The 13,553-nt window shown below is 52.2% G+C and overlaps 3 protein-coding genes across 3 annotated transcripts; 2 read left to right on the top strand and 1 right to left on the bottom strand.

Annotated features, from left to right (window-relative positions):
- Positions 1-84: 84 nt before the first annotated feature.
- BO86DRAFT_415190 (uncharacterized protein) lies at positions 85-1,083 on the bottom strand (the record flags this gene model as incomplete). The annotated part of the gene is made up of 2 exons (XM_025674887.1): positions 85-659; positions 834-1,083. 2 exons carry the CDS (start codon positions 1,081-1,083, stop codon positions 85-87), a joined length of 825 nt encoding a protein of 274 aa, XP_025532299.1.
- Positions 1,084-5,407: 4,324 nt separating this feature from the next.
- Positions 5,408-9,328, top strand: BO86DRAFT_109708 (uncharacterized protein). The gene is made up of 2 exons (XM_025665916.1): positions 5,408-5,487; positions 5,575-9,328. Exon 2 carries the CDS (start codon positions 5,680-5,682, stop codon positions 9,115-9,117), a length of 3,438 nt encoding a protein of 1,145 aa, XP_025532298.1. The 5' UTR covers positions 5,408-5,487; positions 5,575-5,679; the 3' UTR covers positions 9,118-9,328.
- A 1,237-nt stretch (positions 9,329-10,565) lies between these two features.
- Positions 10,566-13,528, top strand: BO86DRAFT_431765 (uncharacterized protein; the record flags this gene model as incomplete). Its single annotated transcript, XM_025675771.1, has 2 exons — positions 10,566-12,339; positions 12,393-13,528. 2 exons carry the CDS (start codon positions 10,566-10,568, stop codon positions 13,526-13,528), a joined length of 2,910 nt encoding a protein of 969 aa, XP_025532297.1.
- Between the last annotated feature and the right edge of the window lie 25 nt (positions 13,529-13,553).

Below are 13,553 nucleotides of genomic sequence, written 5' to 3'. Positions count from 1 at the left end.
AATGTTATTAATATTTCAGCGCATCATATCCGACGTACCCCCAAATCCTCAACGAAATGGGCAGAACGAGCCGAGCGGGCATGTTCACAAACCAAATCTCTTCACCATACCCTCTACATCCTCACCTTCCACCGCATCAACCTCCTCCCTCGCCACCCGTTCGACAGCCTCTTCCACCCCCTCGTCCCCATTCAACAGATCATACCAACCGTCCGTGTCGTCCCGGGCCAAGAGCCGATCCGCCACGATCGCCACATCCTCCCGGGTGACGTTATCCACGCCCTTCCTCGTCTTGCCGAGATCGACCTTGCGGGTCGCGGGGGCATCGGTCAACGTGCCCGGCCGCAGGTTGATCGCCTGCAGGGGCTGCGCGGCGCCGGCCGCCACGAGCCTCTTGCGCTGTGCGGCCAGCGCGGTCATGTACTCGTCGGCCTCGAGCTTGGCCTTGGCGTATGTGGGGAGGACGTTGTGGAAGACGTTCTGGAGGCCGGACCAGTCGTCGTTGGAGAGCCAGCTGGGCGGGTTGCGTCGGCTGCCGATCCACGACACCAGGAGGAATTTGGTCACGCGGGGGCGGGCGAAGGCGGCCGACAGGAAGTGTTTCGCGGCGACTTCGTCGATGGCCTGGGTGCGGGCGGGACCACCTTTGCCGCCGGCGCCTTTGGGGGTTTCCCAAGGGGGAAAGGAGTTAGTGTATTGTTGCTATCAAAGAGGACCGAGAGTTCGGTCTTGTGGAGAGGTGAGGAAGTGAAAGCAAGGACCTGCATGGTTTGACGTGGTGCAGTTTCGTTGTGTAATTGTTGGTTGTCCGATTCCAAACGCGAGTTGCGTACCTGCAGACCAAACTACGTAGTCCGGATCAACGGCGTCCAGGACTTTCTTAGCATCGCCTTCACTCTTCACATCGTCCAAGCTGGAGAGAAGCACGTCGAGTTTGCCCTTGGCGCCTCTGCCCAGCGCGAGAATCTCACTTTCGTGTTCGGGGTTACGAATGACGCTGGTGACATTCCAGGAGCGGGCGAGGAGGAGCGGGGTCAAATGGAGGGCTACTTTGCCGTGACCACCGAGGAGTAGGACTTGCATGATGGCGATACTGGTTATTGAATATCGTAGTGTTTGTCTAATGCTGAGTACCGGGTGGAATTAGTGCACTGAGAAAGCGTAGGTTGCTGTCTTGATGATGTGCGGCGCGAGCAGTAGCTTGTTGAAGTTTAGATTAGTAATTCATGGAGGGGAAGTCGAGGATTGCGTCATGGTCAAGTTGGCTGTGATCAGCTAAGCTACACCTTGACTTGTTGAAAAGCATTGACAGTACGGAGTACATTCAATTCAATGCATTCATCAATCAATCGGTCAGTCAAGCAACACAATGTCTCAGGCACTGCAAGGAGCCGCGCTCTCTTATCGCGCATCTCCATGGCAGCATCGCCCTGCAAACTCCCCCTTGATGAACCTTAGGGACCAGCTGTGAATCAGCCAGAACTCAAATTTTCCACGTGGCTCTGGCTCCTCAGTCGCAGTCATCATTTGTTTGCGCCCATGTCAATAGCGATTCCAGGGAGATTCGTGCTCTCTGGGGGGCTTCTTGGAAGCTAGAGAAGTGAAGGCGTAGGCGAGATTAAGACAGTGAAAAGACTCGTGTTTGATCCCATCGCGATCTGAAACACCGGCCGAATGGTTGAAAAGAGGTACCTCTCCCCGCGTAAAGCTTCAGAGCGGGAGAACCATGGAGCGCACGCTCGACTCCGACTTCGCAACCGTGTGGATGCCATGGAGCCTTATTACTCATGCCAGAGGATGGGAATGTGGATAAAGCGGGATTGATGTCGATAATGGGAAGAAGGTTATTGGGACTCAACAGGTGTGTGTACTGTGCACTGGACTCGGCAGTCGTGGATGCATGCGGGCTTGGGTTAGTCCGACGCACTTCTTTCCCCTCATGGATCTCGGAGATTGGATTAATTAATCGCAGATACAGCGGGACGGATCTGGATCCTCAAGCTGGCCATTCGAATCTTGGATAAGGTGAAGGAGAAACCTTGATCAACACCACCTCTACGAGCATGACTTCATGATGATGCAGATGGAAGTGGAAGACGACGGGGGCCACAGCGGAGTCGAATTGAAAACTGCGACCACTGGGGGTCAACTGGTACCTGTCTGTGCCTGGCGGTGCCTGGCTGTGCCTGTCTCTCTCCCGTCCTTGCCCAGGATTAATCTAAAGTGGGCGGAGAACAGCCCGGTAAGACTAGACTACTGCCAGTCACGGTGTCTGTTCCCGTCCCTGTTCTGGTCGTCCAATTTGTTACTGCACTTTGTATTGCGACCAACTCTCTAACTAATGGTTGACTATTACCATTATTAAGCATGCTAAGACTCACTAAACTAAGAATTTTTTGTCCAGACCGCACTCCTCAATTCCACCTCTTCAGGCCTAGTCAGGGGTATCCACCACCAACCACCATTGTACGGTACGGTACAAACCAGACCTGTTTCCAAGGGACTACTCCGTCGGGCAGACTTGGGTCCCGGCTATTCAACGGCTGTCATTTTTTTTCTCTTTCTCACTACCTACGCTATACTGACTCGACGGCAGTCTAATTTCACCGATGGATGATTAGTGGGTGTCTAGACGATCACCTAGCGAAATAAACATTTTTCTCTTACATATCCCTCAAGATGGTGGTTACAGACGAAAGTGCGCCCTGCCTCCACCCGAGAGCCATGTGGAAGTGATTAGTTCATGGCCATCACGGACTTGGATGACGTATCGGATCTCCATCGCCATTGGGACTTCGATCTTCCTGCGGAACTGCATACTGAATATATCGAACCGACTAGCATCCGACATATACTCGAGTTGGTCCTAAAGGAAGCGTGCGCCGCTCGGTGAACCAACGGATGGGTCTTGTCTAAAGACACTAACTCCCCAACAAGGATGGTTCTGGAATCTCTCGAGACTCGAGAGCGATTAGTGACTCCATGTTGGGGATTTTTTCAAGGAGGGGTAAACCTACAGGATCTTATGCATGTCGCATCTGCACTCCGGATTCGACGCGAGGTCGCTTTCAATCCCTGCAATCTTGTGTGCCTCTTAGCCAAACTCAGGGGTATCTCAGCGGCGGAGCACTTCGTACTCCGTACTCTGTGATAGCATCTTCAGCAGCTGCACACAATGAACGTTTTGACATCCGGTATCTGCGGGACGACCGCAGCCTTCGTCATACTGTCCGACTCATTGAGATTGTGTGCCTCCCCTCGCGAGTCTCTCAACAGGACCAAGATCAAAATAGTATAATTGATGACATCAATTGAGCGGTCGTTGTATCGCGATGTACTGTGTATGTACAATGCTGGCAAGACCGCACAGTATCTATCTACCTACTAGACTCTACCACATCCCCGACAAAGGTCCAGGTGATCGTCCCGCTCGTCCAAATTTCCGGAACCGCGCCCAATGTGCCCTGAGCTAAAAGTACCGGCCTAAAAGCCATGAAACGGATATTCAGCAGACAGATCACATTATCCAAACAACGGTGGAGGGATATTTCAGTTTAGTCGGCGGCTTCAGAATTATATATAGTTTTTTGAAAAACGCCTCATCAGGGTGAAAAAGGAGACTCTCGGGAGCATCTCCCGCTTGCCTGGGTGGGCGGCCATTGCCGATGATTTGTGCGGAAGGCGTTTGGGGCAGTGGGAAAAGAGAACCTTTTGTCCTCTTTCCCACTGGAAATGCAATTGACAATTGAGGTTTTGGTTTGGGGTTTTCAGCCTTCACTACTTCAGCCTTCAGCCCCAGATTGGCCCACATCCCGCCAGACGCGGTCGTGTAATTCGCACAAAGTGACCTGCGTTATTCAGCTGGATGGAGGAAGGGAGTGGAGGTCTGGCAGGCATTGCCGTTTCAACTGGAGCACCCATGTTTGACATGCGGGAAAGAACAATAAATGCACGAGACATGATAGACAGATCGGCTTCAAGTTGGTGACTGGCAACTCAGTAGCATCGACATACTTCGTCCCGGAGGACCTGCTCTGTAGGTCGATTGAGAATGGGCTTGGTGGAGGATGGAAAAGACACCCACCCACAAATACTTCGACCTTTGAATACAGCCGGCGTAAGGCACGTAAGAACGGTAAGGTTGGTACAGTGTACCCAAAATGGGGACATCCGATTTGTGGTTCATTCGGAGTGGAGTCTGCAAGGGGCATTGGGGCTTGATAGTCAGTCGACGGTACCGTACGGTACCCCGAGACCACATCCATGGTTTCCGTGACAGTTTATTGACTTTAGAGAGTTGTTATGATCCAGGTATGAAGTCCGAAATATTCCAGACGGGCTGTCACCCCCGGTTACCATTGATATCCCTTCGATAGGGAGAGGAAGAGGGAGAGACTAGAGGGACAAGAAGGAAACTGACTGGCTCGGAGATACAGGACACCATAGATAGAAAGAAGAAGGAATCATAATCCTGAACAATTTGGTTTTCTTGACGTTCCCTCTCCATAGTGAAAATGAAAAACAAAGACAGCATCTCGTGTCGATCCGCAGAAGCGCGTTCCATGGGACCCAATAATTTGATCGTCTCCAGCACGGCGCTCTGGACTTGTCGGTAATAATAAAATGACATTGGAATTGACTGACTGGTCCTCTGACCATGGAGCAATTCTAGTCGGCTAGTGCCAAATTCAATTAAAATCAAGAACCGAAAAAAAACATTGAAAAAATAAGAGAGTAGGTAAAAAGAAAAGGTAAAAAAAAAAATAAGAATGAGCGCGCGAAAGAGTGACTCGATCGGATTGAATCCAGATCCCTTCTTTTTTTGAGGTAGAAGCAATAGATTGCTCCTCCCTCCCTCTCCCCTCTTCTCTCTCTCTCTCTCTCTTTTTCGACACATCTGAGCAGTCACCAGTCATTCCTTTTCACTACACACTCCCTTTTCCAACTTCCACACTCTTTTCATACCTTTTATTTGGGATTAATTGAATCCTTCCCTTCTTTTCAATTCACATTCTATTCTATCCCATCCACTCACTACAGACGACGCACTCATTTCTGGGCGCCTCCACCCGCCATCAACCCGGACTTTCAGCATCCCTACCGACTCCGCTCCCGCTTTCCACGGTGCAGCCACATTCCTGCGTCCCATGCAGATGCCCATCGCCTCCAATTCGATCGCCTTCACAGAATAACTTCTGCACTGGAGATTCCTCCGCCACATTGCTGCTCAATTGCTTTTGCGACCGTCTCTCATCCTAGCACCCTGCACATCAAATCCACTATTTGACAACTACTCCGACCGAGTCCTGCGCGCCCGCCTGCGCGCCGCCTATTCTGAGCTTTGACGCTCCCCGGAGCATCTCGACTTTCAGGGAATGAAGAACAATCCGGAAATACATCCAATAATCCACTAGCTCGATCACTCCTCTGAATTTGTTGTGTATCGAGTGACGCTCAATCGGCCTTTCGGCTTCGCCACAGTCACTAGTAAGTTACTCGCCCCATAGAACCGCGCACAGGGATACCCCATGTTGTCCGCAGCCCATATGTGTCTGACGTATGAATTTCACTCAGTCTCCCACCTCAGCGTAACCCTCGATCTGCCCCGGTCTCTGACGCGATAACACCACATCCCTGAGATTCACCGGCGTCGCGCGCATTACCCCCGCACAGTCCGCCATGAATCGTTTCCGCAAGAGCAAAAAGGACAAGGTGAAGGAGGAGGTGATAGAAGTCCCTGAGAGCAGCTCAGTAGGACTCGGCTCCAAGCTGTCATGGAAATCTAAGAAGGAGGAGCCCGAGGAGAAATCGGATTTCGATCTCTCCTCAGCCTTACCATCGACCGACGACTTCCGCACCAGTCTTTTGATGCCAAAATTGTCCGCACGGTTCAGCATGTTAAGAGAGCAGGATGATCCGGATTCCATTATCGGCAAAGCAAGTGACGACAGTGTCTTATTCCCCAAGCGTGCCTCGCGACTGAATCTTTTCGGTCACAACCCCGGCTTCCTGGCTGATATAGATGAGGTCTCAATCGATGGTCGATCGATAGCCCCAGGGCGTGCCCAATCAATAGTGTCGGAGGATAATTCCTGTGGGATTGATGAGGACCCCTCACAGAAAGAAAGTATTATGAGCAGAGGTCGCCGAGTGGAAAGCAATAACTTGTTTGGCGGACGGCAGAAGGTATACAAGATCTCATCGAAGTCAACATTGGGTGCTTCCGACTCTGGGCGTTCACAGATGAGCAGCCGTGCGCTCTATGAACCTGACTTGACAACGTCTGCTTTTCACTCTCCCGATGCCAAAGAAGGCGTCGAATCGATGGCGGAGGATTTGCCACAAGGAAGTCCTTCCCACGAGATGGAAGACGCACTTTCCCGGGTCTCCTCCGCCAAACGCACCACCCTTTCTTCCACTGCATCCGGTCCTATTGCGAATGCTCGCACATCAACAGCTGCTACGTCGATAGATGAGCAGTCATTATCGGGAACTTCGCCGCAGACGTCAGCCAGCGAGGGTCTGTTCTCTGCACCAAAGTCAACCATGCCGGGAATGGCAGCTGAACGTGGTTCAATCAAGTCGAGGCGTCTATACGGGCAAGGGTTGGCGCAGAGTGCACAAAATCAACAAGCATCTACCCTCCAGCGCCTAGAGAGCCTGAGTCGTCAGAGAGCAGGAACTCCCGAGCACGCGCCACTCAACCGGGCTTTCTCCAAAAGCGCCACAAATCTCCGTGATAGAATGCAACCCCTGACGATCACCGAACCCCTTCCCAGTAACCCCAGTCCGACCCAGCCCACGAGCCCCGAATCTTTGTTTCCATCTTCAGAGGAGGCGCTAAACATTGCCGCCAAGGGACTCAAAGGCCCTGCAAGCACCACGTACAGTGTTCCTCCGCTGAGTCCCCCTTTCAGTGAAAATGAAGAGGGAGGAGCCCTGGTGGCTGCTCTCCGACCGGAGGACCATGGTAAGGCTACGGCTTCAGGCCTGTTCAATAAGCCGAAGACCACTTTCGATGAAAGTCAGTTCAAACAACGCCAGCTACAGATGCACCAAGGGAGGAGCACACCGCCTTTGGCTAGGCCCCTTCCACCGCCCGCGAGAACCAAACTGCCTGAGCTTCCTGGACGCGCGCGGGGTTTTTCGAATGCAAGCTACACGTCGAGGCCTGGCTCAGCATCTTCGCACTACAGTGAAGCTCAACGCCCCGGTAGCCGGTCCGCCACGAACGCTTCCCCTCCGAAGACCACCGGCGTCACTTTCTTTGCCAACTCGAGCCAAAGTGACTCGGAGGATGAAGGCCGCGCCTCGCGTTTGCGCGACACAGTGTACACTACAGACGAACTGCACCCTGCACTGCGACCGGAAACCCCTTCCAAGCCCTCGACGCCCTCGAGTGAACACCGAAGCCCTCTGCCTGAAGTGCGGTACTCCGATTTGGGAGATTTGAAGCCGATTGCGGAGCATGATCTTGTTGAGAACAAGTCTAGTAGCGGTCAGGATCCTCCAGAGAAGCCGGACTCCCCTACGCTGGGACCCTCAGGTCTGGGCTTGAGTGGCTTGGTTCGCGCACACCTTCGACAGGACAGCGACCGTTCGTCGATTTACCCTCCTCCTTCTCCTGGTCTTCCCGCTAGGCCTGCAGACACGAATGCAGTAGCGGATACCAGTGCGCAATATCTAAAAAGTGCCCCCTATAGCTCAAATTGGCAGGATGAGCTCGTCTCCAGACATAGGCGCGAAGCAAGTACCGAGACACAAATTGAGCGCGAAGAGTTCGCCAACGAGCTAGCGGAGAGACGGAGAAAGGTGCAGGAAAAATTGAAGGGCTTTGCGGAGGTGGAGAGCAGATCAGCTAGTCCTGTTTCTGGCCGCCAAACTCCAGACTTCACTCCGAGCAAACCGGGAAACGCATTCTCTTTTCTGAAGAACAAATCAGGGAAGCAACATCTCTTCAGCAAACAGGATCTGAAGGGTGCTAAAGGCTTGGGATATGCAAACGCCTCTACTCCGGCTCTGGTGTCGGATGACCCTTGGCGGGAGGAGGAAGAAAGGCCGGCCCTGCCTTTCGCAAAGCATGCTAATTCTAGCACCCCCCACATTGCAGGCGAGAGGTCCTTCCGTTCCAAAATGTCCGTCTTCGGTCGCAGCAGTCAGGAAGACTCTCGTGAGTCCAGCCGGAGCCGCGGTGCATCTCCACACTCCAGCTTTAGATCACGCCGAGATCGCTCCACGTCTGACGCATCGGGTCGCTCGAAAAGTCGCTCGCGGCGAGACCGAGATGGCCTAGAGACATTGGAAGAAGTTGGGCACGGTACTCACCACCCAATGGCCTATCCTGATCATGATCAGTATGGCATCCACTCCGTCAGTTCCTCTGGCCGCCCCTCAGTCGAAGCCACCGAGTCTGCCATGTATGAGCGCTGCTCGTCCGCTGCTTCAACTAGGCACCGTAGTGGAAGCCGCTCAGCTGTCTCGAGCTTCCACGATCGTCCTTCCTACTTTTCGACGAACAGTTCATCCCTGATTGGTGCCGCTCCTCGTCCCTCCCCCATTGCACCTTATTCCGCCAACGCCACACCACCCTTGGATCTTGGTTCTGAGAACGGTTCCCCTCTGGTGCCTGCTATTAGTAATAACCACCAACCTTATCACGCTCTCAATCGTGCACCGGGTAACAATGGCCTTACAAAGCGGGCAATCAACAAGACCCTTATCTCTGAGCCTACATTGGTTTCCTGCACATCAAACGTACCGACGGTCGGTCTTCCTCCTGGCGCCAGCCTGAGTAATGGAATGGATACACCACCAATTCCGCCGATGAATCCACGACGTCGTCGTCAGACCACCACGCAGACTATTCTGGGAGCACTCAAAGGTGAGAGACATGAGTCTCAGTACACACCTTCGATCGACTCGGCTATGGAGGAGACAAGCAATTTCTCCGACGACGGCGAAAAGCGCCCGAAGTCTCGAGCCAGGCTTCGCAAATCCTCTAGCGAGGGAGGCAACTTGAACGCGAAGGCCCGTCACCAGCTGCTTGCTGACGCACATCCGCCTGCTGTTCCTACCTACCCACCACCCCAAATTCCTCTGGATGGAGGAATGTTTTGAAATCCTTAAACCCCATGTTGAACACCCGAGAAACTTCCATTCCCTTCAATACCTTCTCAACTCACTTCTTTCCCGACTACGATGTATTATTGACGTTCTGGCTTAGCCTTCTGCATCTTGATGTTGGATACCTCTCCTTAGCAATTCCGGTTTTGCATCCATCATGATATACCAACAGCGTTACGTTGAGCGGAGCATTATTACTTTCCTTTCTTGTTTATTACCCATTCGTTGACATTAACAATTTCCTATGAGTCATATATTCAGACAAAGCCGTTCTCTCTTGACATTTACTTAGATGAGATTCGGCCACAAATACCAGAACTATCCACACCACAATTTCCAGTTTTCAGCTGTCTGTTGAGCTTCAAATAATCAGTATCGCTGGCAGTTAATTATCCTTTAGACAATCCTCAAACTGTATGCGAGAAGAAACTAAATTGTTCGCATCCAGGCTTGTGGAAGCCTTGCTGCACTGGAGATCTGCAAGCCATCAAGCGTTGGAACAAGACTTTCCAGAAGCCTTCTTTTCCACTCAGTGTGAATGCTTCATGCTGATGAGATTGCTGCATTGCTCTTTTGGGTGATGCGTTAGTTCATATTGAGATCACGTGGACGAGAAAACCCTCACATAGTACAGGGCAAAGGAGGTCGTCCAGCTGTCTATAGTCAAGGTCTCAATGTCATGTAGGATGTTTAATGCTGGTGTACAGTAGAATAAAGAACTTACGACATATGACCAGTCACGTGTATGAGGAAACCCTCACATAGTACCAGGCACATGATGCCCTCCAGCTGTCCATAACCATGGTCTCAACGCAGGATTCATGTTCAGTGATGTCAGAAATTGGAATGAAAGACCTAAACAGTTGCTAAGTCTTTAGTCATATCAAGTAACGTGCAGGAACAGAATCCTTAAACAAGCTGTTTCGCTCATAACAGTCACAATGTGATGTTCAAGCCTTGACCCGCTTTACGTTGCGCAGCCTTAACAGTGAGAGGAAAGGTTTTTTTGTCTATCAGCTAGTGAGGTAAACAAAATATTGTTTCTTTCTTCGTCCTTCTTTACAGCACAGTAGTGTTTCAGTCAGTGTTCTTGCACACATGCCTTAGCTTGAAGAACCATCGTCACACCTGCCTCCATTCGTTCAAATGAATCTCAAAGTTTAAAAGTTACCTGGCTGCCACAAAGGTAGGCTGTCTTTTCGAGCCTGTAGCATTGCTCCACATTAGTTTAAATAGCTTTTTACTCAGATCAGATAGTGAGAATAACCCCCCGTGTTATCGCTGTTTTGATCTGTCTTGCTAACCAGGTCTCAACATACAGACTTATCCTCATCGCTCGACATTCTTATCACCTCGCCCGTGAAATCGGTACGTATCGCCCGATTTGTTCCTCTGGTTCCAAAGAGCGAAGGATCAAGACTTATTATCATGCTCATAGTGTAATGTATCCTGCGTTCAACCGCGTCCAATCCTTTTGTTCCTCCGAAGATCTCGTTGTGAGTGAAGCCTTTGACGACTTTTTCGACGTCTGTCGCCCGAAGAAGACCGCAGCCGAGAAGGAAACCCAAAGGCAGAGATCGCTCGACCTGCAAGCAGATATTGATCGACGCCTTGACCTTGACTCATGCCCCCCTCGACCCCCCTGTCGTTCGCGTAGGCAGACTTTGGACCCGACCATGTGCCGGCTCACTGATGCGGTTGCGGTCGTCGCGAGCTCGGAACCGAGCGCCAGCAACGACGTGGAGATGACTGAGGATGCTCAGCCCGCTGCGTCACAGTCTGCAACTCCAGCGGTTGAGGTGACGGCTCAAACTGAGCAGGAGAGCGACGACGACGCTGATATGGGCATGGATGGTCAGCCTGCTGCATCGTTTGCCGATATCGTCCAGGCCAGAAAGGCGCAGAGGAAGTTGAACAAAAAAGAAAGAAAAAAGAGACAGGCTAAGAAGCCCGCGAAGAAGAAGTCAAGTGGTCCTCTACATCAGACGGCGGCGACGGCGGTGGCTGCTGCTCCTTCTCTTCCGCCTCCGCCTCCTCCTCCGCTCTCTCCTCCGCCTCCCCCTTCTACTCCTCCTTCACCTCCTCCGTCACCTCCTACTCTGCCTCTTCTTGCCACTATTGTCACTGGTGATTATGGCAATAACGGCATGGTGGCGCGGCAGCAAGCCACAGGCGCGGAGAGTCAATCTTCTTTCACTCAAACCCAAGTGCCGCTGTCTCCTCCACCTCCATACGCCAGTCCACCTCCCGGCCTTTTCGAAGCAGGCCAAACTCAGTTCGTCCCGACAGAGGTGAATCCGTCCTGCCTCTCCCCAGCCCCTTCGGATGTTAGTTCCAGAACACTCTCAGCAGCGGACCCTCCGATCGTATCATTACCCCCGCCCTATGTCAGTCCAGACTCGGTCGATGCTAGCCAGGCTTTGGACTATGATGACGGGGAAGCATCAAACTCTAGAGACTTGGATTCGCTCACAGCGACTCAAGAGTCGGAAAGCACTCGCTCCATTCAAGAGTCGGAGCCACGAGACTCGTCTACCACTGACGCAAGTACTGTTGTGGTGCCATTGACCGAAGCAAGTCCCGATGTGGTGCAAGATTTCTGTCCTAACGTCTTGGATTCATTTGCAGCAACTCAAAGCACGGAAAGTGCTCGGCCACTGCAAGCGTCGAACCCACGGATTGCGTCACCCACGGACGAGAGTAATCCAATAATGCAGTTGACCGAGACCAACATCGAAAGCTTGGTATCATGCTCCACAGAATCTGAAGATTATCCCGCGATCACTGGGAACTCGAACATTCAACATGACGATTCATCGCCTGAGACGCCCGCTGACTTGATTGCTGCCGAAAACGATGCTCGCGTGTCGTCAAGTGAGCAGCAGCAGCCGTCAAATGATGAAGAACACTGCACGTTGGCCTGCAAAACTTGCGAGCAGGACGCCAAGAATGCGCAATGCGATCAACGTGGCCAGGAGATTTGTTCCTTCGAAATTAATTGCTGCGTGCATGCGCCAAGATCAGCGAATTGTGTCTGTTCTCCTAGAAAATCATGCTGTTGTTCACATTTCATGTCGCATTGTCAATATGTAATATCTGAGATTGCATTCGAGTCAGTCGCACCGAGTCCTTGCTCCCCCAAGAACGTCGAAGAGACTATTCAAGACAAAGCCCATACGGCCGAGAAACAAGCCGGTGATAGGGACAAAATTACCGGTCAGTTGGCCGGCGGAAGAGGTTATCAGATCGGAGTGCTGACTGAATTGAAGATCTGCCTGAAGAATCGGAATCAACGGATAGCCTGTCGACCCATTTCCTGAAACTCTACCGCGATCAAGAATTGGTTGACTTCGGCATTGAAATGTTGATGAAAGGCGATCCTGACTTTGCTTCTGCCTTGCTGACACATAGAGTTATAATCGCACGAAGCCCGTCACTTGCTGTCATACTGAAATTCCCCGCATACATGGAAGGGTATAACCGAATCACCGCGGTCTTCGGTGAGAAGATCGGCACCATGCATGGTTTCGAGATGGCTCTCAAATATCTGTATGGTGCGCCACTCTTGGACGAACATCTTCTCCACCTGAAAACGATTGAGTTACTGGGATACACGGAGGCGACATACGGCGAGCTTTCGTTTCCCTTCGGCAGCGCCAAGGCCGAGGTGGCATACTCGTATGCCGTGGCTGGAGCATGTCTGCAACTGCCGGACGTCATCAAAGCTGGGGTTGAGCTGACCATCGCCATGATCAGCTGGGAGACCATTGACGAGGTCCTGCAGTACAGTGTCCGGCCCGCGGACTACCTGATCACCCTGAAAGCGTTTATAAGGTTCGACCCCGAGGCGTCGTCGCTCGGGACGCCCACGGCCAGCACGCCCGGAGCACAGGAATTCAAGAACCGCTGGGCTCCGCAAGTAGTCACGGCCTGTCTGAAGTATATGGCCGACCACCTACCACCCAACTTCGAGTTTCACTGCAGCAACTCGAGGCGAAGCACGACCACTACCGCTTCAACGGATTCTGAATACACATGGCCCGACTATGAAGTTTATACTGCCTCTTGGATCCTGTCCTCTCTGCCGTACCCGTATCTCAACGAAGCCTTCGGACTCCTTCGGGACCGCGGCTTGCTGTCGCTGAAGCTGGCGCGTGCTCTCCTGCTTGAGCGAGAAGTCAACCGCCTCCAGGGGCTCTTGCTTTTGCTCAAGAGAGAAGACTCGACCTTGCAAGAGCAGATGATCCCCGAAATTGAGACCTTGGCGTATCAAGAGAGGTTGACCGTCATTTCTCATGATCAAGGAACAAGCTCGCCAAACATCAGCGTGGACAGGGTGTGGGTAGGCTTCCACGCTACTGCGTTGCCCGTTGTGCTCGAATCGATCGCCTCTCGACGCCACTGATCTCAGTCCATCGTCCACTCGGCCT

Source organism: Aspergillus japonicus (genome assembly GCF_003184785.1).
Source record: "Aspergillus japonicus CBS 114.51 unplaced genomic scaffold BO86scaffold_3, whole genome shotgun sequence".
Classification (NCBI taxonomy): domain Eukaryota; kingdom Fungi; phylum Ascomycota; class Eurotiomycetes; order Eurotiales; family Aspergillaceae; genus Aspergillus; species Aspergillus japonicus.
The sequence above is the reverse complement of the archived record's forward strand: the minus strand, read 5'-3'. Positions and strand labels throughout refer to the sequence as shown.

Coding starts and splice junctions, on each gene's coding strand:
- BO86DRAFT_109708 (XM_025665916.1), top strand. CDS start 5,680: ATGAATCGTTTCCGCAAGAGCAAAAAGGACAAGGTGAAGGAGGAGGTG.